Source organism: Crocodylus siamensis, chromosome 6 (assembly GCF_052110815.1).
Source record: "Crocodylus siamensis isolate JL-2025a chromosome 6, ASM5211081v1, whole genome shotgun sequence".
Lineage (NCBI taxonomy): Eukaryota > Metazoa > Chordata > Crocodylia > Crocodylidae > Crocodylus > Crocodylus siamensis.
This window is the reverse complement of record NC_143400.1, coordinates 18,046,312-18,070,809: the sequence shown is the minus strand read 5'-3', so window position 1 is coordinate 18,070,809 and position 24,498 is coordinate 18,046,312. Positions and strand designations below refer to the sequence as shown.

Genomic DNA, 24,498 nt, shown 5'->3' with positions numbered 1-24,498 from the left:
CATCAGGCCCTGCCCCATGCATGAGCGGGGCAAAGGTGGCAAGTGCTGGCAGGGAGGAAGGCCAGCCAAGCCATCCCAGTGCCGCCCTTGTCCAGAGCCCGCCAGCCCCGGGGGCCGTTCCAGCAGGGTTGGGCTCTGGGCCGCGTCCCCATCTGTCGTGCGCTGCAGGTGTCCTCGCTGGTCGCTGGGGCAGAGGTGGGGCAGTGGCAGGCGCCACCATCACCCGTCACCGCCAGCCTTGGCCGGTCGGCAAAGGGCAAGTGCCGTGTGGCCAGGCAGGGGGGCAGCAGGCAGCACCTGCTGCTGCAGCAGGAACAGGCGTAGCTGATGGGTGCGGGCCCTGGCGCAGCATCTGGTTTTTCTTTCTGAAAAAAAATTAAAGATGTTGTGTGCCAAGCCAAATCAAGTCCAAATCCAGGAGTCAGTCCAGAACCGAAAGTGGCCCTACAACCGGCAAACATCCTCCACCCCCACCAGAGGCCTCATATTTCCAAAGGTTTTTGGCAAGCATCCTACGTGCAGGCCCCAGCCTGGAGGCTTGGGGCTCAGATGCCCCCAAGTTTCGCCTGCTCTCAGCCATTTGACCACAGGAGCAAGCTAGGGAGGAGTTTCCCATTTCCATAAAATAGGCATTAAGCCCCAACACCTCCGCGGGTACTAAACCCCGCCAGAAGAACAGTTATTCCCTGGAGGCCTTGAGGAAAACTGCCTTTGTGGACCCAGATATATGGCGTTTACCCTGCCAGGGGCAGCATCTGGTGCCTGAGTCTGGGGGTCTGTCCTGGCACTCTGGCAGCTAGGCCAGCTGAGAGTGTCTTGGGAGTGACTGCGGGGCGCAGTGCGAGGCCCCTGTGTGCTGCAGGTCAGTCCTCTCATCTTGCAGAGGATACAGTGCGGGGCAGAGACCCCGAGTCTAGCTGCAGAGGGACCAGGGAGCTCCCGCAGCTGGGAGCTAGGCAAGGACTGGCACGAGTCACCCAGGGATGTGGCTGCTGTCGGTGTTATGCTGAAAGCAAATTGCACATTTCCATGCGTGATAGGAGAGCAAGTTGCCTATTTGCATGTGTAATAAGAGGCAGCCCGCAAGGTTCCCAGCCCAGGAAGGGCCCTGCCTCCCCCTGCGTCTCTCTCAGAGAAGTTTTATTGAACAAAACTCAGGCAAAGTTAAACCAGGACTGTTCAGCTTCTGAGCAGCCCTGGCCACCAGCCACACACTGCATGGGCCATTTGTGCCCCCCACTGCAATGTAACAGCACCCCCACCACATGCCATGTCCTCCCCTAATGTGCCACAACGCGGACTCGAACCCGCTGCACTGTGCCAGCGCTCCAGTACTGCTGCACAGGGTCCTCCGAGTGACCTGGTCCCTGACGCCCTGCCCCAGGGACAGGAGCCAGAAGAAGGAAGAGGATGGGGGAGCCTGGAGACCCTGGCAGCAGCAGCTGGAGCTGTGGAGGTAGCTGCACCCAGATCAGGAGCCTGGGGGCTGCACGCAAACCCCTTAGGGGCCAGATGGACAGGCCTGCGTTAAACCAGACGCTCCCACAGGTTCTTCCCTGCCCTCACTTGATACAGGGTCTGCTGCTGCCACTCGAGGGGAAACCCTGGCAGCTTACCACCAGCTAACTGCATAGGGCTTGCTGGACCCAGGCCCCAGCCCTTGAAGAGGCAGTCCCCGCTGTGGCATACCTGTCTGCGAGTGTACCTGTTGGGCATTGGGGTGGGTGGGACACACGTCTGACCTGGTAGTGCTCTTGGGGTTCAGGCAGGTATAGAGATGTGGCTGTGAGTGTTGTGCACACATGTGGGTGCTGTTCTGTGTGCTGATGTGTAGGGCAGTAAGCGTGTGTGTTACCTGTGACTGTGCATGGAGCATCATCGGGTTGGAAGGGGGCTCTTGGGTCGCTGAACCCAGTGCTCAGCTCTCACGGATGGTCACAACCTGTAGCCCTGGTTGTAAAATTACACAGCCCCAATTTAAGACCAGTTCAGTTTCTTGCTTCCACTGCTCTTATCATGGGGAGGGGAGGGTGCTTTAGCCCCTCACTCTGCATAGGGTTTGAAACCTCCTGCTACGCTCCAGCTGAAGCACACTCCTGGCAAGATCCTGCCTGCTTGCCCTTGTGCAGCATTGGCCTTTTCACTTCAGCAACTCTTCTGCCTCCCTATGTGTTTCTGTCTCAGCCGTTCATTGGCAGCAGGTGCCCCTCCCAGCGACTGCTCTGTCAGGCTGAACAAGCCACTCTCTTTTTTTTCCTTCCCCTTCCTGCAGGCTCTCCCCTCCCTGGCTCATGGGTGCAGTTGTTCCTTGCACCTGTCCTGGTCTAAGACTCTTATAAATACGGGCGCGGGAATATCGTGGTCCAGATGAGATCTCTGGACATGTGCATTGCACACATGTCCGTGTAGGGAGGGGGGACATCCATGCAAGTCCTGAGCAAATCCCTTTAGCAAACAGCAGAGACCTCTGTTTCTGTTTTACACTGTAGGAAAACATACTGGGCCAATAAACACTATTGAATTGCCTTACTTTCTTGCAGGTAATGTGACCCTGTGTGTACCACTCACCTTGTTTTTGCACAGCATTAAAGAAAGAAATCTCTTTTTTTGCAGAGAAACTGAGTAGCAGCAGCTGGGGAGTCAACCCCACATGCTGGGTGGAGGCTGGTAGGGCTGCACTGGGTTCAAGGCCACATGCTGGGTCTGGCTTGGGGCACTAGGTCCAGGTGCTGGAGTTTACCCTGCACGCTGCCTCAATCCTGCACATCAGCATGATCCTGCACACGGGATCTGGGTCAGCATGCTGGTCCCAATCCCACATGCTAGCCCGATCCCACATGCTGGGTCCAAGCTGGTGCACTATGTGCCATGTCCCAGATGGCATGCCAGGTCTTTGGTCACTGCAGAGTCCAGTTGGAGACTGACCTTGCATGCTAGCCTGCTCTGGCACACACGATCATATCATTCAGATGGCAGCTCCCACAGGTCCAGAAATATGGGGGCAGGGGATGATGCCGCATTATTTGCCAGCAGCTCATATGCACCAAATTTCTGGACCTGTGGGAAATTCATATTTCTTTCATGTAATGCATACCCTGATTTCCCCAAGCTGGTTTTGCGGGGGAAAAGTATGTTATGTGCAAGAAATCATGGCACATTGCATGTACATGGGTGTGTGCCTCTTGCAGTGTGCATGCATACATGTGTACCTGGCACTGTCAGTGGAGCGTGTCCAGATACGTCTAACAGGTATTACATGCTTGTCGGTTTACCTGTGAGCATGCTGCCGGCTGTACATCAGCTCCTGCCTCCAGGCTGGGTATGTAGGTGTGTGTGTCTGGGAAGTCTGGCTGTATCGCAGGTATTTCTGTAGAGGGGTACCAAGAAGATCAGGTCACGTATTTCACAGCGAGGGATTTTTTGATCAGGAAACAGTGTCTCCCTGAAATGCTCTGTAGGAATGTGCTGTGCTCAGCAGCCTTGCCGGTGGAACAAGTGAGGCCAGAGGCTGGGGCGCTGCGATGGAGGTGCTTGCACTCCCATCCTCGCTCTGCCTTGTTCAGAGCAGGTCTCTCGCATCCCAGGTGAGTGCCCGACTGCCTGCTGAGCTGTAGAGGGCAGTCACTTGGGTGCAGGAGACCCAGGTTCCAGCCCGGCTCCAAGACTATCGCGTTGTTGCACCAAGCGGAGCAGGTGAGGTGAAGGGGCATGATACAGGAGAGCCGATAGTCTGGTACCTGGCACTTGTGCGCAGGAATGGCAGAGCAGGGACGCAAAACGGGGTCTCCCTCAGCATCTGTGCCTGGGGTGCGCGCGTGTGCTCTCTGTACCCCAGCCCTGTGCTGAGCCAATTGTCTGCCACGATCCTGAGCCGATTATGTCTCTGATAATAGCTCTGAGGATTAAGGGGTTGCATTTGCAGCTGCTTTAGGTTTCTTATCTTCCTCCTCATCAGAGAGCCTACATGGCGCTGGACCAGGAAATGCCCCCGCAGCCCGGGGCTCTGGGCTGGGTGCCATGCAATTCCTGAGAAAGAGCAACCCTGCCTGCAGCCTGGCCTCTGGCTACTGCCAAAGTCCGGCACAAGCCCCATCTGACCTAGCCCCGGCATATGCTGGGGGCAGGGACACTGGGCCTAGCATGGCTTTAAACCAGTAACTTACACAAGTGGGGGTCTAGTGATGGGGAGCGGCACTCGGGGGAGATCAGGGGCTGGGGGGTCCGGGGGAGGCAGCAGTTAACGTACGTGCATGGGGGAGCTCGCAGGGAGGAGCACGCCAGAGGGAGTGCAGGGTGTGAGGAGGAAGGAAGGGGCTCCTGGAAAGGAGGCACTGATAAGCAGAGCCCGGGTGTGCGCATGAGGGACAGTGAGGTGAGTGGCAGGACTTGGTGTGAGCCCATGGCCTGGGACAAGGGCCACACGGGTGGGGGGCAAAGCCTGAAAGGGGTCTGGGCTTCTGATGTTTCCCTCCGCACCTTGCGGCCCCGCTGCCTGACCGCAGCCAGTGTGTGTAGCGCTAAATGTCTGTTTAACTGACCTCTGCCCCGCGTCCCTGCCCTGCCTTTGTCCAAGGGGCCGTTCCCAGCCCCCTGCTGAGCAGCGAATGGGAGGCAGGGCCAGGAGGCCGTGTACTGAGCTGCAGGGTCTCAGCCAGGGCGTGGGGAGCCCGGTGGTCCCTTGGGGTGGGAGGCCTGGCAGCAACGGGGGAGGTTCTTGGTCAGCGCCCAGGTAGAAGTGCAGGCAGGGCCCAGACCCTTGCAGGGAGGGCCCTGGGTACGCCGAAGGGTGACAGACCTGGGTCTACTGCCCTGTGTTTGTTTGCTGCTGGCAGCCACGGGCAGGCATGAGCTGGCACCGTCCCGGTCCGGCTGAGCCCTCAGCCCACTTGAGAAGCAAGCGTGCACAGCATGGCCGTGCCCCCAACCAGGCTTAGAGGCGCACATGGGCAGATGCCCCGGGGCGTGCGGGCGTTCCCAGGCGTCGGAGCGCCCCGCTGACACTGGGGCAGCTGCTTGCCGCTGCGCAGGCGGCCGTCCGCTGAGCAGTGCTGTCTGCGGGCAGGTCGCGTGCGGATTCAGGAGGGCGCTTCCCTGCGGATCGACCTGCTGCGCGCGGAGGACCAGGGCTGGTACGAGTGCCGCGTCCTCTTCCTCGACCGGCACAGCAACGACGACGAGTTCGAGAACGGCACCTGGACCCACCTCACTGTCAACTGTAGGTACCGGGCCCGCTGCGCCCTGGGCTGTGCCGCGGGGGTGGGCATGGCGGGAGGAGAGGGTGATACACAGTGCTGGGTGGGAGCAGCTGCCTTGATGCTCTGCCCTGCCTGGCTCTGCGAGGAGGCTTTGTCTGCCCTGCGTTGCTGTGTCAGGCGGAGGCGTCCCAGGACCTGTGGCTGTGCCAGGCCGAGCCACGCCTGCAGGGGCAGTTATGCTTTGTGACCTGTGCTGGGGGTGTGGGCTTCTGGCACATTTGGGGGTCAGTGGGGTTGTGGGGCAGGCTTGTCTGCCCTGTGGGCAGAGGGGCCAGCCTTGAGTAGCACCTTCCCCTGTTGTATGGCTTTGCAGCTGGTGGCACAACTGGCTTTCCAGTGCCAGGGCAAGGTATGGCTGAGGCAGTGCTTAGGAAGGCTGTGCAGGGGCAGTGGGGCAGGAGCCTGGCTCTGCTCAGTGTAGTTGCTCTAGCAAGCCCGGGGCGTTTTCTGCAGAGCCTGCTGGAAGCTCAGCCAGCCTCGGCGAACTTTGCCCCATGCAGCAAATCCTCCTTGTACCAGCTGTGCTTGTGACTCGCAGCCTGAAGGCCCAGTAATCCTCCCTGGGAGCCTTGATGCTGGGCGTGTGCAGGGGAAGCCCAAGCAGCTTACCGAGAAGTAGGGCCGGAAGCCAGCATTGGCAGAGCAGCTCAGCTGGGCAGGACAGGTGGGGTGCCCACGTCCCGCCTGCCTGCCTTAATCCCTGCGCCACTCCCCTCGCATCCTCTTCTCTGCCCCCAGGGACTCCTGACCTCTTGCCTTCTCGGGACTTAACCAGATTCCTGCTCTCAGCCTGTGCAAGAGCAGCCCGTTCCCCAGGCGCTGCCCAGGGCGGCAGGGAGTGAGCCAGGCTCTCTGCAGCAGGCTGGTGGAGTCCTAGCAGCCGCCTTCCTCGAAAGCTCGGCTTTCCCCCTGGGTGCCAAGCCTATTAGCAGGCAGCAATGGACGGCTCAGGCGGAGGGGAGCGGAGGGGAGCTGTGTCCGGCTGGAGCATGCACGCGAGAGGGAGGTGTCCTGCTGCAGCTTGTCCAGGAGGGGCCTGGTTACCTGCTGAGCTGTGGCTGCAGGTGTAGCTGTGGCTGCTGAGCTCCAGGGGTGTCCGCGGAAAGCTGGCCAGGGACCCTGCTCTGCTAGAGTGACAGGAGCTCAAGGGCCCTTGGACTTGCACCGCCTTTGCCCAGCATTGGGTTTGGAGATCAGCTCGCATCCCACTGCATCCCCCCACCAAAGAAGCCCACCCTCTTTGCTGCACAAGACAGCTTCAGGCTCCTGGCCAAGATGAACCCCTGAAGCAGCCGTAGGTGTTGGGGCTGGGGCTTTTGGGAGCTCAGTTTCAAGTGTCTGAGGGGTGCCAGTGTGGCAGTGTGAGCTGAGACCTGGCTACCGGTGTTGGCCAGGGTGCGGCTGGCCGCACTGCTGCTAAAAGCCCCAGGTAGGGCTCCAGCGCTCGGCGGGTGAACTGCACCGCTCTGTGTGGCCCAAGCAGATCAGCCCATGCACGGGGCTCGTTGACCCCTGCAGCCCCACAGTGCCTCGCCCCCAGCCCAACCGTCCTTGTGCCAGCGGGGCAGGACCAGGCCCACCCTCCCGAACAAGCTGTTTGTGAGAAGCCCAGTGTTAACTGTTAAACCCCAGGAGGAGCTGGCCCTTGACCCGCTGGTTGGCATGGGGGCTGGCCATGGGGAAATCTCCCATTTGGAGAAGACCCCTCTACACACACCTGCCTCTTGGCACACGCTGTACTGAAGGGAGACGTTCGCGCACTCCACCCCTCGCACGCCATACGGTACGGCCTTTCCACGCTATACTGAGGGGAACTCATCCAGTCCGCACCCACAGATGTGCTGTATCAAGAGGAGGCCTTGTTTGGTCATCCCACACAAGGTGTACCAGGAGACACCTTCCCCCTTTGGACATACACTGCCCGAGAGGAGACCCCCCCACATCCCAGCCCTCTCACGCCATGCCAAGGTGCTTCCCCTTCAACCTCCACCCCACTTGCACGTGCACTGTGCCACGGGGAGACAGGCTGTGTTGAGGGGAGAGCCTCCCTCCTTCCCCTCTTGCACACACAAGCATGCTGTTCGGAGGAGCCCCCTTCCCCACCAGTCTGCCCCCTCCACATGCTGCCAGCACAGCTCCGTGCACCCCTCGCAGTTGCTGTACTGAGGGAGACCCTTGCCAGCCCACTGGGGGCTCGCAGGTCATGCCTCCTCACACATATGTATAACCCTCTGCCCTCTGATTTACATGCTGCACCAGAAAGACATCCACCCAGTCCCTTCGTATACATTGTACTGAGGGAAAATCCTCCCCCGTGCCCCTCTGAAACAGCCTCTGTGCAAGGGGGACTCCCCCATGCCAGCCTCACACATGCTGGACTGGATGGAGGTTCTCCCCAGACCTGTCCCCCACCCTGCTCATGCACTTGCCTGCACGTTGTACCTTCCCCCAGGCTGTCGTCCACACCTGCCCTGTACCAAGGGGGAGACCTCCCTTTACATGGTCCTTCTACACCTGCCTTGGTTCCCTCCTCTCTGCCCATCCACCCCTGCCATGCCACCCCTTGTAGCGCTGTGCTAGGGGCTGCCAGAATCACTGTGAGGAAACTGAGTCAGAGTGGCAGGGATTTGTCCAGTGCCGTGGAGTTAGGCAGCAGCAGATTTGGGGTTAGTGCCAGCATCGCCTACCCCTGCCCCTGTTGCTAGCTGTACCTTTCCAGAGGACTAGCTCCTTCCACCTCTCCCAGCCAGGAAGGGAACGCAAGAGTCCTGGCTCCCAGCCCCAGCTCTGTTCCTCCGATCCCATCCCTGCCCCATGCTGCTGGCCAGCCAAGACTGAGCAAAGCCAGGGCAAGGCTCGCGAGTTGTCTCCTGCAGGGCTGGCAGGTGTCACCGCAGGAGGAGGCTGGCGTGGCGTGGCTTTGGGGCCAGCAGCGTGGTTCTGAGGGGCTGGGTCTGTGTCCTCTCTGCAGCTCCTCCGACCTTCCTAGAGACCCCGCCAGCCTTTGTCGAGGTTCGAGACCGGGACCCCCTGAGCCTCACCTGCAGGGCTGTTGGCAACCCTCAGCCCATTGTTATCTGGAAGAGGAGTGACTTGGTCATCGAGAGTGGGGACAAGGTGCAGGTAAGGGAGAGGCGGGATATGGGGGGGAAGGGAGAGTAAGTGGCGTGGGCTTGGCAGGGGGATAGGGCTGCTTGCAAGGCCACCCAGCCCTACTCCAAACAGGGCAGTGATGTACAGGGAGAATACCTTGCCCTTTTGCAGAGCGGAGACCAGGACATGGACCTGGTGCAGTGTCTCAGACTGCCCCTGCCCCCAAGCTAGTGGGTAACATGAGGAGGGTTAGCTGGCCTATGCCCCAGAGCTGGGTCTACAGGGCCTGGAGGACCAAGAAAGAGTCAGAGCCACAAGCCTTTGCCCCTACAGGACAAGGGGTGGCACTTGGGATGGTCACCAGGGCAGTCACTTTACCCTGGAGCACTGTCCTACCAGGGCCAGGCCAGATGGGGAGGGAGGGAGCCCTTCTCCCTGCCCAAAGTGGTTTCATTCCTGAGCAGAGAGGTATTTAGCCATGCTAGTCTGAAGCCAGGCAGAAGGCAGGGTAGATATGCACCTTATAGCCTAGCTAACTAGTTAGTCTACCACGTGCAATTCATTCCTGAGACTGGCCTGCCCCCTAGCCACCGCTCCGGGTTGCACAAGGGAGGCATTTGCCTTTCAAGCTGGGCAGAGGAGTGGTGTGCGATGGGGACTGGTGGCTCAGTGCTGGCCAGCCCTCCAGGGTTGGCAGGCTGTTCCCAGCCGCAGCACTGCAGCACTGGGCCCTCCCCAGGGTGAGGGGAAGGCGTCTGAACCAGTGCAGCCGCAGCCTAAAGGGGCAGGGCTTGAAGGGCCACCTTTTTTGCATCAGGAAGGAGAGATGGCAGTTCCTGGTTAATAGGGAAACTGCAGGTCCCAGCGTGCACTGTTCTGCCATGGTCCAGGGGGCAAGGGGGCACAGCTCAGCAGGGAGCACTGCTTATTGATTTATTTCTGCATTAGATGCATGTGCTGTCCTTCTCTGAAAGGCTCAGGGACGCTTACAGGAAGACTGAGTTATGAAACAGAAATATGAAAATCAGGAATAACAAAATGCCACAACCACCCCCCAAGGTCAAAAGTCATCCACCCCACCTTCCTCTGCACCCCTGGCCAAGAAGGGCACCTCCCCCTGCCCAAGCGACCAGCTTCTCAACCCACATTCAATACCTCTGTGAAAAGAAACAATAGTCCCTTCCTCACCACACACACACTCCCTCCCATCCCCACCCGCTCCCACCCCTCTACCTTATGCACCGGGGATCACTGTACCCCTTTACTGTCCCTCCCAACCCTGCAGAACTGGCCTTCGGGGTGGGCGATGTGGGAGACCTGCCTGGAGTGCGACACACGCACACGCATGCATATGCACACGTGCACGTGCGCATACACACACACACACACACACCAGTGCTCTCCCACTGTCCCACCCCGGCCAATCCCCACCCCTGACGGGAGGAGCAGAGCCCAGCCCACCCCTGCTCCTCTGCTCTTGCGCCTGAGCATGGGTCCAGTTCTTAGGGACAGTGCATGGTGTTTGAATTCTAGGATCAAACCCAGGCACGTGAGGCATCAATGATCCAATGGGGAGAAGATGATTCCAGTGCCACATTTTTCCTTTCCTGTGCCCTTGCTCAGACTTCACCTGCTAAATGGAAGATTGGGCTGGTCCACATTGGCGTCTGGGGCAGCTCCCCAGCAGTTTCCAGGGAGGCCCGAATTCTGCAGCAAGGTCCTGTCATCAGGTCTTGGTGTCGCACCCACTGGTCATATCGAGACTTGTTTTTCATGCCCGGCCTTGCAGTGGCCTTGAAAGCAGTAGCGCTGAGTCTTCCTTCAGCCTCTTGGTTACTGGAGGCAGGTTTCTGGGAGAGCACCATCAGCTGGAACATAGAAGCAGATTCACGGGCAAACGAGCTGCCTTCCCAGACATTAGCATATAGGAAGAGCAGCCGGTGGCATCATGCTTGGTGTAATTATAGGCATGAACCAGGCATTTGATGTGTTGAGTCCAGTGACTTTTTGACTTGGGTCCATTGTTGCAAGCATGTCCAGTAGGCTTTAGCTGAACCATTCAGGAACAGCAACGGACTGCAGCTTGCCTTGTCCTGCTGTGTAACTGTTAAACAATCCCCAGGTTTCATCCCAGATGTAGACATAACCCCCTCCCCCCATCCCCACCCATTCCCACTCCTCTACCTTCCATACGGGGGATCGCTATACCCCTTTACTGTCCCTCAGCTCACACGTTGCCCGTCACATGCAACGTGTGAGCTGAGCCCCGGTCAGTCTCACAGTGCTGCTGGGGCTTGCCCTGTGCATGGAACATGCTCACTATCCAGGACCCAAGTTCTCCCTGCCACACTTCTCCCTCCCTGCTCTAGTGCCTGCTCCAAAACAAAGCCACCTTGCAGCTCCTTCCCTGCCTCTGCTGTGGGAAGCCCAAGGAGGCCGAGTCTCCCTTGTGCTCCCAGCTCTGCTGCCTTGTGCCTTTCTAGGTGAGGAATGGGACCCTGAGGATCACCAGCGCAGAACGGACCAGCGCTGGGGCCTATACGTGCCACGCGTCCAGCGAGGAGGGCACCGTCACCCATACCACACGTGTGCTGGTGCAAGGTGAGGGCAGGGCAAGCATGGCAGGGTCGTCACTTGTGGGCACCTCTTGCTATGCACAACACAAGTTGGCTTCTCAGACCTGGAGCTGCACGTGGCAAATACAAGCATCCACTGGTGCATGTGCATGCAAACAGTCTCTCGGAGCCAGAGCTGTACGCACAAGCACACACGTATACACGCACACTTCTCAGCCAGTCAGAGCTGCACCGGGTATGCAGGATGCCCATGTACACACCCGGTGAGACTTGGCTAAGCTTGTCTTCTCTCAGCATGCACCATACATTGCAGGGATAGACCTCCCCTTTATCTCGGGGAGCACCCGGTCTCAGCCGAGCTACAGAGCCAAGTTCTGCCAGTAGTCCTGGGCCCCAAACAGATGTGTCCACTTCAGCACTGCCAGCAATATCAGGACTCTAGTGGGGCCAGTCCAGACCCTTAGCATCCCAGGCCCTCAGCTCCCTATCCTAATGCTGCCAGGGAGCAGTGGCAGTGGAGCAGCATTCCCTTTAAGCTGCGTGGCCATGCGTGGCAGCGTGGCATGAGCGCGCCTGCACAGCTTAGAGGCAACGCTGCAGTGGAGGGGCCTGATTTGGGCACTGCCAGCCAGAGGTTCCTCCGTCCCTTGCTCTGCTTGGGCATGTGTGGGGCCTTTGCCTCAGGCCCCCCCTCTCCCCCCACCCCGCCACAACTGTGGCCCCTTGCTATTTTATCTGGGGGACGCACCAGACAGTGAAAGCATGCTGTGATGACAGCAGGTCTGGTCCTGCATGATGTGAAGCACCTCCAGCCCGCTTGACTCCAGAAGGACTTGGGGGGGCTGACCCTAGAGGATGGGGCCCAGGGGAGGGTGTGTGAGTGTCCCCCAGCAAAGACCTACCTGAACCATAGCTGGGTGCCGTGAGGGGAGCAGGACACTGCTTCATCCAGGGGGTGACCTGCCTTCCTCTCTGCCACCTCCCCTGTCTGCCCAGGGGTCCATCTCCTGCCCAATCCTCACTCTGTACCCTTTGCCATTGTATTTTCAGGGCCCCCAGTTATTGTAGTGCCTCCCCAAAACATCACTGTCAACCTCACCCAGGATGCCTTCCTGGCCTGCCAAGCCGAAGCCTACCCTGGCAACCTCACCTACAGCTGGTTCCAGGGCAACAGCAACGTCTATCACCTCAGGTATGGAGCAACCAGGTGGTGGGGGCATTGGCACAGCAAGACATTGGTCCCAGACACAGATGGGCATGGGTGACAGCAGGGAGTCATGGAGTGAGAACCAGGGACTCCCCTCTAATTGAGAGAGATTTAATCACACTTGCTTTTACACATATGTGCACTTACATGCATTTGCACAGACTTGTAGGCTTATATGTACATGCACCCAGCTCCATATGTATTCCCACTAATCCAGATATACAGACATGGATCCGCACGTGAATTCATTTGCATGCAGATGTGTGCATCCATATGTGCTGACATATATACCTATGTTTGTTTGCCCATGTGCATAGAGATACATGGGTATATGCGCACATGTATAAATATGTATACCAATGTGTATGGATACACTTGTGTACGGATGCATGCACTTGCGCTTCTGCACACTTGCACTCACATTGAGGCACACATGTGCGTGCACCCAGGCACCTGCTGACACTAATGTGCATGCATATTCACACAGGTGTACTCACACATGCTCAGAGGTTTGTACTCTCATTTATGCACTAGCACTCACATATACGCCACTCAGAGGTGGCTCTCGCACCTTCCCTCACGTAGAGAAGTGCCCATGCACATACACATACAGGCATGCCTTTACATGTCAACACACCTATATTTTGTATCTTTATGTGTCTACATACTTGCTTGTACACACATATGCTCAGATGTAGATGTACCTGTACTTAAACATACCATGCATACACACATCTCTGCTCACACAAATATAGACTTCATAGATTGAAATCATAGAGGTAGGGCTGGAAGGGACCTTCAGAGATCATCTAGTACAGGGGTTCCCAAACTGGGGTACGTGTACCCCTGTGGGTATGCAAGTCATCTCTAGGGGAATACGTGGGAGACATTGTATAATGGCAGCTTTAATTTTCATTATAATAATTGGCATTTAACAGGTTAAAATATAAAATGTATTCTGGAAGGGGTACGTGGGCAGCTGGTAAATCTGGAAGGGGGTACACAATCGGAAAAAGTTTGGGAACCTCTGATGTAGGACACCCCCCTGGCTGAGGCAGGATCAGCTAGCCCTTTCCAAACCATCCCATAAAAACCCTTGTCTGACCTATTACTAAAACTACATAGTCAGCCCTGTCCCACAGCCGCAAGATTTAACACCCAAATCTGACACGGATATAGCAGGGGATCAACAGCAGCCAATGTCCTGCTGATCCAACTGTTCTTAAATATGCTTGAGGGATCCCAGGAAGAGGGCCACACCACCCACTACAGAGGAAGGCAAAACCCCCCACAGTCTGTACCACTCTGACTATGTGGTAAAATAACTTTTAGACCCCAAATATGGCATCGGTCTGACCTTGAGCAGAAGGACAAGGCCCTCTAGCCAGGAACTGCTGGGTTTGAGTTCCAGCGGGTGCATTGGCACAGCCCAGTCAAGATCCCCAGCCTTGACTACAGCCAACAACCAATGTTTCTGAGGAAGGTGAAAAAAATCCTTGACAAGTGTGGGAACAGGAGGGGGAAAAAATGCCTTCCTGGGCCCATGTGACAACCAGTAAACACTGGAAGCATGGGAAATACCCATAGCATAGTACAGGCATAGCAACTCCTAGATCAGCCCTAACTAGTCCTTGTCCAACTTCTTCTCAAACACCTCCAATGATAGAGACTCCGCAACTTCCCCAGGCAGTTGCATCACATTGCAGACTCATATTGCATTTGGGATCCATCAGGACTCCTAGATTCTTCTCTTGTTCTGCCATCCAGTCTGTTGTCACCCATTTTGTATGAGTGTTGTTGATTACTCTTCCCAAGGTGCAGCACCTTGGATGGTCAGCACTGGACTTCATCCTGTTGGCTTCAGCCCAGCTTTCCAGTTTGTAGAGATCCTTCTGACTTGTGCTGCCATCCTCCAACATGTTCCTAGTCCTTCCTAGTTTTGTGTCATCTGCCGGCTTCCTCAAACAGCTTTCTATGCCTGCATCCAAATAATTAATAAACACATTGAATAGCACTGGGCTGAGGGCAGACCCCTGTGGTACTCCACTGAAACCCCCCTGCCATTCTGACATGGACCCATTAATAATTACCCTTTGCTTGTGTCCATTGAGCCAGTTGTCTATCCGCCTTGTAGTAGTTTTTTCCAGCCTATGTTTCTCCAATTTGTGTAAGAGAAGAACATGCAGGACCTTGTTGAAAGCCTTGCTGATGTCCAGATGCACGATATCCACAGCATTCCCCTCATGCACCCAAGTAGTGGTGTTGTCAAAGGAGGATATCAAGTTTCTTTGGCATGATTTGTTCTCAGCAAAACCCTGCTGGCTGCTTGTGATCAGCTTTTCCTTCTCCAGATGCTTGCAAATGGACTTCCTTAAGATATGCTCCAGTAACTTTCAAGGTGTCAGGGCTGAAGCTAATCAGTCTCTAGTTCCGTGGGTCTTTATTTTTAAAAGTGGGGTACTGTGCTTGCACTTTTCCAGTCTTAGAGTACCTAGTTCATTTCCCATGACTTCATAAATATTATTGCCAAGGGCTCTGAGATCTCTGCCAATTCCTTCAGTGCCCGGGGATGAAGTTCATCTGGCCCTCCTGATGTGAATTCTTTCCGACCTATCAGAAGACTTCCTTTTGCTGTTTCAGTCCTTGGCTTGTCCCCATCCTTTCCAAATCATCTTTATTAGGTATTTAACTGCAGCTCTGGGGTTTTTTTGTGAAGACCAAGGCAAAATGGCTGTTGAGTAGCTTTGCTTTCTTTGCACCTTTTGTTAAGGGTTCCCCTTGGCTAGTTAACTGTGGACTCGCAGCCCCGTTGGTCTTTCTTTTCTAGCCAATGTGCTTATAGCCTTCACAAGAGAAGGCTGAGAGGGGACTTGGTGGCTGTCTACAAACTTACCGGGGGGACCAGCAGGGAATGGGAGAGACCCTGTTCACCTGTGCACCTCCCGGACTATCAAGGAATAACGGCCACAAGTTGTTTGAGAGTAGGTTTGGGCTGGACATTAGAAGGCTCTACTTCAAGGTCAGGGCGGCTAGGATCTGGAACCAACTTCCAAGGGAAGTGGTGCAGGCTCCTACCCTGGGGGTTTTTAAGAAGAGGCTTGACGATTACCTGCCAGGGGTCATATGAGCTCAGTTTTCTCTCCTGCCCAGGGCAGGGGGTTGGACTTGATGACCTACTTAGGTCCCTTCTGACCCGACTTTTATGAATCTGAGTAGAACTTCTTGTTGTCTTGAGCCACCCTGTCCAGGTGCAGCTCCTTCATTCTTTACCTTCCTGATTTTATCCCTGAAGGTTCTTGCTATTTCCTGGTATATGCCCTTGATGACCTGCCTATTTTTTTCCATTGCCTGCATGCTTTGCTTTTGTATTTGAGGCCACATAGTAGGTTCTCATGCAGCCACATTGGTCTCTGGCCCTTCTTCTTGTGCTTCCCAAAGTTTCTCTTTGGACTACCACTACTGTGCCCTTGAGAAGCTTCCAGCTCTACTGGGTGCCATTATCCTTCAGTCTGTCTTCCCATGGCACTGTGCCTAGTAACTCCTCAAGTCAATTGCAATCCATCTTTTGAAATCCAGTGTCTTAGTTTTGCCAGCCTCTTTATTTCTGTGTCTCAGGATCTGGGATTCTGATGTATTGTGATGGTGTCCTCCTAAATTGCCCATCACCTTCACATCCTCCACCAGGTCTTCCCTCTTGATCAGGACAAGATCCAACATAGATGATCCCTTAGCTGTACTCTCTGCCTTTGGAAACAGAAAGTTGTCCCTTACACAAGTTAGGAACTTGCCCAACATTGCATGTGTGGCTGTATTGTTCTTCCAGCAAGTGTTCAGAAAACTGAAGTCTCGCATCAGTACCATCCCAGAGCATTTGGATAGATTTTTCACCTGCTTGAAGCATGCCTCATCCACCTCCTCTTCCTGATTTGGTGGCCTATAATAAATCCCCAACATTACATCAGTGCTGCATCTTTCACCTTTTGTCTTCACCCAAATCATTCTGATCTGCTGTCATCTTCTTCCTGAACCACGGAGTAAGTGTATGTATTTTTGACCTACAAGGAACATCACCACCTTGTCTCCTCAACCTGCCCTTCCAAAACAGAGTGTCACCCTCAGTGTTGATGTCCCAGTCATATGAGCTGTCCCATCAGGTCTCCATGATACTTTCACGGGCAGCAACTCAGTTTGTTCGTTCCCCATACTTTTCGCCCCTGGTGCCCAGGCAGCAGTAGAGCTGGAAGAATAGGGAGGTCGGGAGGATGTCACAGCAGTAATACAGGTCATACGTGTGGTGGGCCAGTATTGAGCCTCCCACCTCACTGTGCCTGACCACCTTCTGGGCTCCACGTGTCTCTCCAGGGGCGCCTGAGCCCGGGCAGACCCGCTCTCGAGCCCCACTGCAGAGTCTGGGGGTAACGTGCGCTGCCACCACCCCGAGAAGGGACTGTCTCGGCCCCGTGTCTTCGGGGAAACACAGGCCTAATAGTCCTACGGGTACTCGACCCAGTACAGGCACTTGGGGCACTTCCCCAAGTCGGGGGCCAAAAAGGAAAGTCTCCCTTAGTCCGCAGACCTAAGGGGCCTCTTAGGCATAATTTAGACCCACCCCTCAAGAAGTCTCCTACACCGGTCACAAAGGAGAACTGTATTGATTGCAGAGGTAAGGTGAAAATAGGGTACAAGACAGAGCAATATCCTAGAAATCCCATCGAGCAAAACAGTCTGGCTGAGGTAGCCTTTTGATCACGCATCTGAGTTACTGCCAGCTAGATATCTACCCAGATCTCGAGTAGCTTACTCACAAGCATCATCCTGAGGCTGTTGGAGATCCCCTCTGGAGGCAGGCCGCTCCTCGCTCATGAGCTATGGGGGAGAGAGCCAGTGTCAGATGGTAAAACTCCTCTCTAAGTCTGAGTCCCCTGCATGGCTGCTGCCCCCTCCTCCTGGGCAGTCTTAACTTATATAGCCCCTGTGACCTCGTTCACCTGGTCCAGTGGAGGCCAGCACCTGTTGGCTGTCAGCCAACTGATTTGAAATACATCACTAGTTGCTGGGCAGATTCCAGCCCACCAGGTAGGAGCCCCCCACCCAGGTAGCTGATACCAGTCCCGTGGGCAGAGGGAGCAGGTCCCCCCTCCCTCAGGCATGTAGCCAGCTCCGGTTCCCTAAACAGAGAGGGTAAAGGGGGGTCTCCTCTGCTGGGCCCATCCTCATCACATTGTCACAGTGCAGAGATTTTGGGGAGAAACAAAGGTGGCTTCCTGCCACAATACAGTTATGGCCAAAGCTTTCACGACCATTAGCAGGGTGATTTCACCACTAGCAGTGTGGTGATGGTCAATGAGATCCTCAGCAGGGCCGCAGAGAAAGGGGATCCTTGTGATGATGATGGTGGTAGTGTTCTTTGGTGTGCAGAGCGCTGGAGCCCTGCTGGTGTGGGAGCTGGAGCAATGGTCGTCGGGTACTGGTGAGGCTGTGCCCTACGAAGGATGCCTGAGCCCTGCCGGTGGCTTGGGTGCAGGATGTTGGGGTAGTCCGTAGCATCCTGATTACACTCCCACCCTCTCTGCTTTCCTTCCAGCCACCTCCAGTCTCGAGTCCGGGTCCTGGTGGATGGGAGCCTTCTTCTCCAGAAGACCATTCCAGACGACTCTGGCAAATACACTTGTGTTCCTAGCAATGGGCTGTGGAGACCACCTTCTGCATCGGCCTTCCTTACTGTGTTGTGTAAGGATTTCCACTGGACCGTACCCTACCATGCATCCCTGAGAGACCCCCAGTACCTGAGTGCCTTGGGGGCTTTGCTGTGTCATGCCAGAGCTGAGTCCCAAAGGCACCCCTCACTGAGAGAAGGCACCTCTCTGGCCTGCAGCTGCACTCTTTGCAGCTTGGGAAGGCATTCACAATCCTCTGCGCTGACCTTTGTCCTGCCTGCCCACCCCTCCCCACACTGGCTAGGGATGTATCTGCCTCATAGCTGGCCCATATCTCTGGGTGGAGGTGCCCATGTCGCTGTGCCCATGGACAGGATGTTCAGGGCAGCAGCCTGAGCAGTGGCAACTGCATCTCTGCTCTGTAGGCTCCACTTGCTTGTTGGGGGCGCTGCCATGGGCTGACCCATCTGCCCTGACAGGCCCATGTTTGAGACATGACGTTGTGTGGAGGAAATGCTGTGGCTCAGCTCATCCTGCCCGGAGAGCTGCCACTGTCTGGCTCATGCTGCCGCAGTGGGCTGGTAGCATTTTCATGCGGGCCTTGACCTGTCCCATCCAATCTGTGCCCTTGCAGATCCAGCCCACGTGACCGCCATGCCACTGGAGACTCACCTGCCCAAGGGGATGCAGGGCACAATCCAGTGTCCTGCCAGGGCCAACCCACCACTGCTGTCTGTCAGCTGGACCAAAGATGGGTACCCCCTGCAGCTCAGCAAGGTACCAGCTGGGCCACACTGTGCCCCTGCCTCAGTCTGCCAGGCAAGGGCACTGTATCCTGACCTAGTGCCTCTCTCTCCAGTTCCCTGGCTGGTCCATGAGAACCGATGGCTCCATCGTCATAGCAATGGGGAACGATGATGCCCTGGGGGTCTACACCTGCACCCCCTACAACAGCTACGGCACAGCCGGCGAGTCAGGGCCCACGCGGGTCCTGCTCAAGGTGAGAGGGAGAAAGCCCCTGCACTGCCTGAGAGCAACAGGCAGCACATCCTCCCCATAGACCCCACTCCACTCATCTGCACCCCTGCACACATCCCTCCACCCATCCCCACTCATAGTGCACACCAGCCCCACCATCCGATCCCCTGAGCCCATTGCCCCATCATGCACACCAGCACTGTCCATGCACACCATCACCATTCCTGCCCATTCCCCACCTGACCCCCATCCCTGCTCACCCACCACCCCCACACATCTACCTACTAACAGGCACATCAGCACTTTGCTCCTCTGCTCACCCCACTCCATACCAGCTTGTATACACCCCCACGACAGCCTGAGTACACTTCCAGAGCAGGCTGTGTATACTCCCATAGCTGCCCATCCCCATATAGCTCTTTCCCCAGGGACCCCTCAAAGGGCTGCTGGCTGTGCCTTGCTCCCTTGGCTTCTGACTCCACTGCTTGCCCAGGGTACAAGCCAACCTGCTGTCCTGCCTCCCTCAGTTTATGCCTGCCCATATGGAGCAGGCAGAGCCCTGAGGCCTCCTGCCCATGTGCTACCTTGCAGTGTGTTGGTATTCCAGGATCCCCCCACCTTCAGCGTGCGCCCCAAGGACGAGTACTTCCAGGAGGTGGGCCGTGAGTTGGTGATCCCATGTGCTGCCCAAGGGGACCCCCTGCCTAATATCACCTGGGCCAAGGTAAGGGCACTGGAGCCTAGATAGTGTGGGGAAGGGATGCTGACCTCACCGTGGGTTCACCCACTACCTGGAGAGCTCATTTCTCCCTGCACTCACCATGGACTCCCAGGTGCTGAAAACCCAGGCATTCCTCCCCTGGCATCTCTGGGACTCCCCAGCTTCATGCCTTCACTGATCTTCAGGTTAGGTGCAGCCTTGGCAGCCCCAGGTTGTTGAAGCAGCTTTGGCCGGATGCTCTGGGAGCAGCAAGAGGCCTGCCCATTTTATCCCCCTGGCTGCGTGGACACGAGTACCCAGATGAGTGTGCCTTTGGCACTGCTGAGAGCGTCTAGTGTCAGCCCCTGGCATGTGAGCTGCCCACCAGGGCTCTGCCGTCACTGCAGAGGAGCAGCCCCCCACACTAGGGACACAGCCACGTTCCAGCCTCTCCCACAGTCCCTCTGCAGGTCTGACGGGCTGGGGGCCCAGGGGCTGGTGCCCTGCCTGTGGGCTCTCCATTCCTGCAGTGTACCTGGGAGGCACTCCAAGTCTCAGGCCCTGCAGAAAGCAGGCAGAGTCTCCCCCTCCCTGGGATCAGGATGCCATTGGAGCAGGGGCATAGAGCCAGGTTTCTTGCCCAGATGGTTTGTGAGACCCTGTCCCAGCACTTTCCCCCGTGGGGCCCAGCCCCGCATCTGCCTCAATGGCAGGTTTGGGGAAGCAAACTTGTGCATGCGCAGGGTGGCCACTTGTGCATGGACTGACTGCAGATGTTCCCCTTGCTCACTTAGCCTGCCTCATGCTGTGCCGCCCAGCCTGCACTTTGTCCCTCTACACTCCCAGTTGAGTCTCTGCTCTGCTCCCATCCCATCCACCCCCCGTCACTGCAGTCTGCTCTCTGCCAGTGCGGGACCCCGCAAGGCCTGGAGCTAGGTGGCACCAGGCCAGGTTGGAAGTGTGGTGTGGCTTTTTGCTCTGCAGCTGGGGAGCACGGAGAAGAGCAGCGCCCAGGTGGATGGGAACGGCAGCCTCGTCTTCCACCCACTGGTGAAAGAGCAGCACGGGGTCTGGCGGTGCACGGCCAGCAACCAGGTGGCACAGATCAGCACCAGCACCTCTGTCTACGTGCTAGGTGAGTGCTTGGACTTACTAGCACTGTTGGGCCATGGTGAGGGGGGTCCTGGCTGGATGTGGGGTGGGGAGTGTGAGCGGGAGGACACCCCCAGCTCAGCACCCCTGAGCCTACCCCTCTGGGATCCAGGTTGGATTCACTCCATGCCTGGCCTTTGTGGGAACACCTGCTTATCCCAGCATGAGCTACAGAGAGGGCTCTGGACCCAGGGCAGTGTAGTGCTGAGCCATGGCCTGCAGCTCGCCCCTGTGCACAGCACCTGCCCCAGGACACATGGAAGATTGCATGCCCAGACCACATGCTGTGCTTGTCCCTGCCCAAAAAGCACATGGGAGGAAGGCCACGTGCATGGGTGGTGAATGCTTTGCCTTCTGTGTCAGCTGCAGCCCTGGGAGGGTGGGAGGGGTAGATCAGAGACTCCCACCACATGCTGACACCTCCCCCCCACCCCCCCGCTGTCTCCACTAGGCACCAGCCCTCACGCTGTCACCAATGTCTCGGTGCGTCCCCTGCTACTGGCAGTCAACGTCTCCTGGGAACCAGGGTTTGATGGAGGGTATTTCCAGAGATTCAGCGTCTGGTACACCCTGCTGTGAGTCATGACATGCAGGGCCTGCATGTCCCTTGTGTCCCCATCTGTTGACCTGAGAGTGAAGGCAGGGGTCAGCTGGCATGGCCCCAGCCTGGGCAGTGACACAGGACTCAAAGCTCATGGCATAGGCCAGGCTGAGCTGTAGGGATCCTGCTGCAGGCAGGACAAAGGTTGGACACATGCAAGGGACATCTGGGTCTTAACACGTCAGAGTGAGATGGGGTGAGCCTCCCCTTTTGAGGGTAGGATGGGACCGGGCAGAGCAGCTAGTGGGCAGGAGTCGGGTCAGCACTGAGGTCCTTTTCCTGCACCCTGGTACCAGCTTCATGGCCCCCTAGTCAGGCTATGCCCCCAATGCTGGCTCTGTGCCTGTTGGTCAGGCTGTGTCCCTGGGTCAGGCTGTGCTCTCAGCACTGGCTCTGTGCACCTGGGTTGGGCTGCACTGGCTCCAGGATCACCTGTCCCATGTCTCTTCAGGATGAAGCGCCCGAACCGGGCCCATCATGAGTGGGTGTCGCTGGCAGCGCCTGCGGGGGCTGAACACCTCCTCGTGGAGAACCTGCAGCCAGACACTGGCTACCAGTTCAGTATCCTCGCCCAGAACAAGCTGGGCAGTGGCCCTTTCAGCGAGATCGTGACCTCCTTTCCCCTGGGTGAGAACTGCCCCGGGGACAGCTCCCACAAAGGGCTGCCCTCTGCCCAGGCCCTCCCCTTGTGCACTGGGGAAGCCTCCTCCTGTGAACTTCCCTGCCATCACCCACCAGCCCTCTGCTGCTGTGCTCCTCTACACACTCCACTTTCCTATCTCCTCGCCTGCTGCTCCACCCAGCGGATTTCCACGGCCTCCCCATAGGGAGAAGTCCCCATCTCTGCACACTCCCAGGAATGTCCCCCCAGCTGGGGTTTGGAGAAGCTCCCAGGCTTTAGGACCACCCTTCCCTTGCCAGCCACTGCAAAAAGAAACCTCATGTACCCCAACGAGATTCTCCCTGTCAGTCCCAAGGACAAGCACCCTCCCTTGTGTGCCCACCCCCCAGAAGCCCCTTTGGGACTCCCTGCCGTGCTCTCACCCACCCCTACCATGCTCCTTCACTGGTGCCTCCTTCCCCTCAGGTGTCCCAGTGACCACGGTGCCTCCGGAGCCGCCCCCCACAACTGTGCGCATCGTGCTGTCCCCACCCCAGTCGCTGATAGCCAACGAGACTTTGCGTGGGGTCCTGCTGCAGTGGGAGCCCCCGTTCCAGCTCTCGGTGACCCTGACGGGCTACGCGCTGGAGCTGCGGCAGGACCAGGGGGGCTGGGAGGTGCTAGACAGCTCCATTCCCAGCACCGAGACCCACATCCTGGTGCCCGGGCTCATCAAGGTGGGCATGTTGGGAGGGGCGGGATTTTGAGCCTCCAGCTCAGCGTCTGCCTCGATGCACCCTGCCGCCTGCGCTGTGCTGTGCCAGGAGCTGACTTGGCCCTTGGCCCCCTGCTGCGCAGCCTCTGCTCTAGCTGCTAGCCATGCCATGTGGCCAGCTGGACACCCCCCAGCTCTGCAGGCTGGGAGACACTGGGCACATGAGGTACCTAGGGTGGCTTTGTCCAAGCAGGTGATTGAGAAACAGTGGGGCAGTGGGGCTTGCCAGGGCTCAGCAGAGCGGGACCCATTGGCCTGGTGGAGGCTCAGGGTAGTGGCTGAGGCTGGAGCCTGCTTCTCAGGCTGTTCTCCTAGGAGAACTACATGTCCCCAGAAACTTCTTGGACTGAGCTTAGCACCAGTCCAAGGGAATGCTCCCCAGCCCCAGTGTCACTGTCCCATTGAGGTGCGGGTGGTGGTTGTCCAAGCTGCCCAGCTGGGGGATTTGGCACTGGGAGAAGCAGGTGCATCAGGGCAGAGCCCTGCTGGGGCCCTGTGTGTCCGTGTGTGACCAGGCAGGCTGCAGGCCCTGTTGCCAGTGCCCCATACCGGCTGGCAGATGCTAAGCCCATCTCTGCTCCCCCAGGACGCCTTCTACGAGTTCCGTTTGGTGGCCTTTGCTGGGAGCTACATCAGCGACCCCAGCAACACGGTGAACGTCTCCACAGCAGGTGAGGCTGCCCATACCTCCTGGCAGCCAGCAGGCACTGGCAAGGAGGTGTCCGCTGGCAGCCTCATATTGGGCAGCTCCTGTTGTGCCCCCACTTCCCCCCCAACAAAGCTCCATGTACCAAACTGAGCCCTGGCAGCATGCAGTGCAAGGCAGTGCCGTGCATGTGTGCTGCAGCTCTGATGGACTTTCCCCATCTCCCTGGCCAGGCATGGAGGTGTATCCGTCTCGCACACAGCTGCCAGAGCTCCTGCCCCAGCCTGTGCTGGCTGGGGTCATTGGCGGGATCTGCTTCCTCAGTGTAGCCGTGATCTTCAGCACTATGGCAGCCTGCATCATGAACCGCCGGCGTGCTGCCCGCATCCAGAAGCGCAGACAAGGTGGGCTTGCCCACGGTGCAGGTGCTGGGGCTAGGAGCAGGGATGCCCGAAACATGAGGAGGCCGGGTGCTGGGGGCAGGAAGCCCAGGGCCAACCCCAGCAGTGGGGCAACAGGCTTGTACCCAGGAGTGCAAGCAGCAGGAGACAGGTTGGGGGCCAGTCCCCTGTGACTAGAGAGGACCTGGTCAGATGATGGGGCTGCCTGGCTTAGAAGATCATCAGGGATTGGGGCCGAGAGCTTCTCGGGGCTAGCGCCAGTCCTTCCCCGGCGCAGCAGGGACCCAAGGCTTTTCCCATCCTGGGACCTCTCGCCAAGAGCCAGAGGATCCCCTCCCTGCTGGGCTGCCCCACGAGCAGGACACTGAGGCCAGGCTTGGGGCAGAGGCGGGGCGCTGCTGGCTCCTCATCATCTCTTTGTGTTGCTTGCATGTGACCCCCTTGTGTTCTCATGACCTTCCAGAGCCACCAATCGTCTTCTCCCCCAACAAGAAGCTTCCACCTCCACAGTAAGTCGCACCATCCCATGCCATCCCCCTGCCTGTCACTCATCCTCCTGGATCCTTCCTTGTCCTCCGCTTCCTCATTCACTGCTGCTGGCTCAGGTCGGGGGGAGAGCAGGATGCCTGGGACAGGTGCTCCCTGCAGCGGGGCTGCCCTGTCCCGTGGAACCGGCAGGGCAGGTGCAGAGGGGCTGAGGCTCACGGGGCAGGGCTGGCTCCTGCTCCCCGGCAGCTGGCCTTAGCCCTGTCTCAGACGGGGAGGAAGTGCTGCGCTGAGGCTGGAGCTGAGCACACCCAGGTGGCGGCTGTGGGGTGTCGGGCAGCGAGGGGCACGGGGGCAGCTGGAGCTGGCA

General features: G+C 57.6%; 1 protein-coding gene across 1 annotated transcript in view; it reads left to right on the top strand.

Annotated features, from left to right (window-relative positions):
- Positions 1–24,498, top strand: part of IGSF9 (immunoglobulin superfamily member 9) — a 34,417-nt gene that overhangs the window by 6,490 nt on the left and 3,429 nt on the right. Inside the window, exons 3-17 of the mRNA XM_090051171.1 lie at positions 5,063–5,215; positions 8,227–8,378; positions 10,832–10,949; positions 11,975–12,116; positions 17,716–17,861; positions 18,423–18,565; positions 18,648–18,788; positions 19,374–19,490; positions 20,451–20,601; positions 21,070–21,193; positions 21,671–21,846; positions 22,307–22,557; positions 23,182–23,266; positions 23,475–23,645; positions 24,106–24,151. Coding sequence (XP_089907297.1) covers positions 5,063–5,215; positions 8,227–8,378; positions 10,832–10,949; positions 11,975–12,116; positions 17,716–17,861; positions 18,423–18,565; positions 18,648–18,788; positions 19,374–19,490; positions 20,451–20,601; positions 21,070–21,193; positions 21,671–21,846; positions 22,307–22,557; positions 23,182–23,266; positions 23,475–23,645; positions 24,106–24,151 — 2,116 coding nt within the window. The remainder of the gene's footprint in view (positions 1–5,062; positions 5,216–8,226; positions 8,379–10,831; positions 10,950–11,974; positions 12,117–17,715; positions 17,862–18,422; positions 18,566–18,647; positions 18,789–19,373; positions 19,491–20,450; positions 20,602–21,069; positions 21,194–21,670; positions 21,847–22,306; positions 22,558–23,181; positions 23,267–23,474; positions 23,646–24,105; positions 24,152–24,498) is intronic.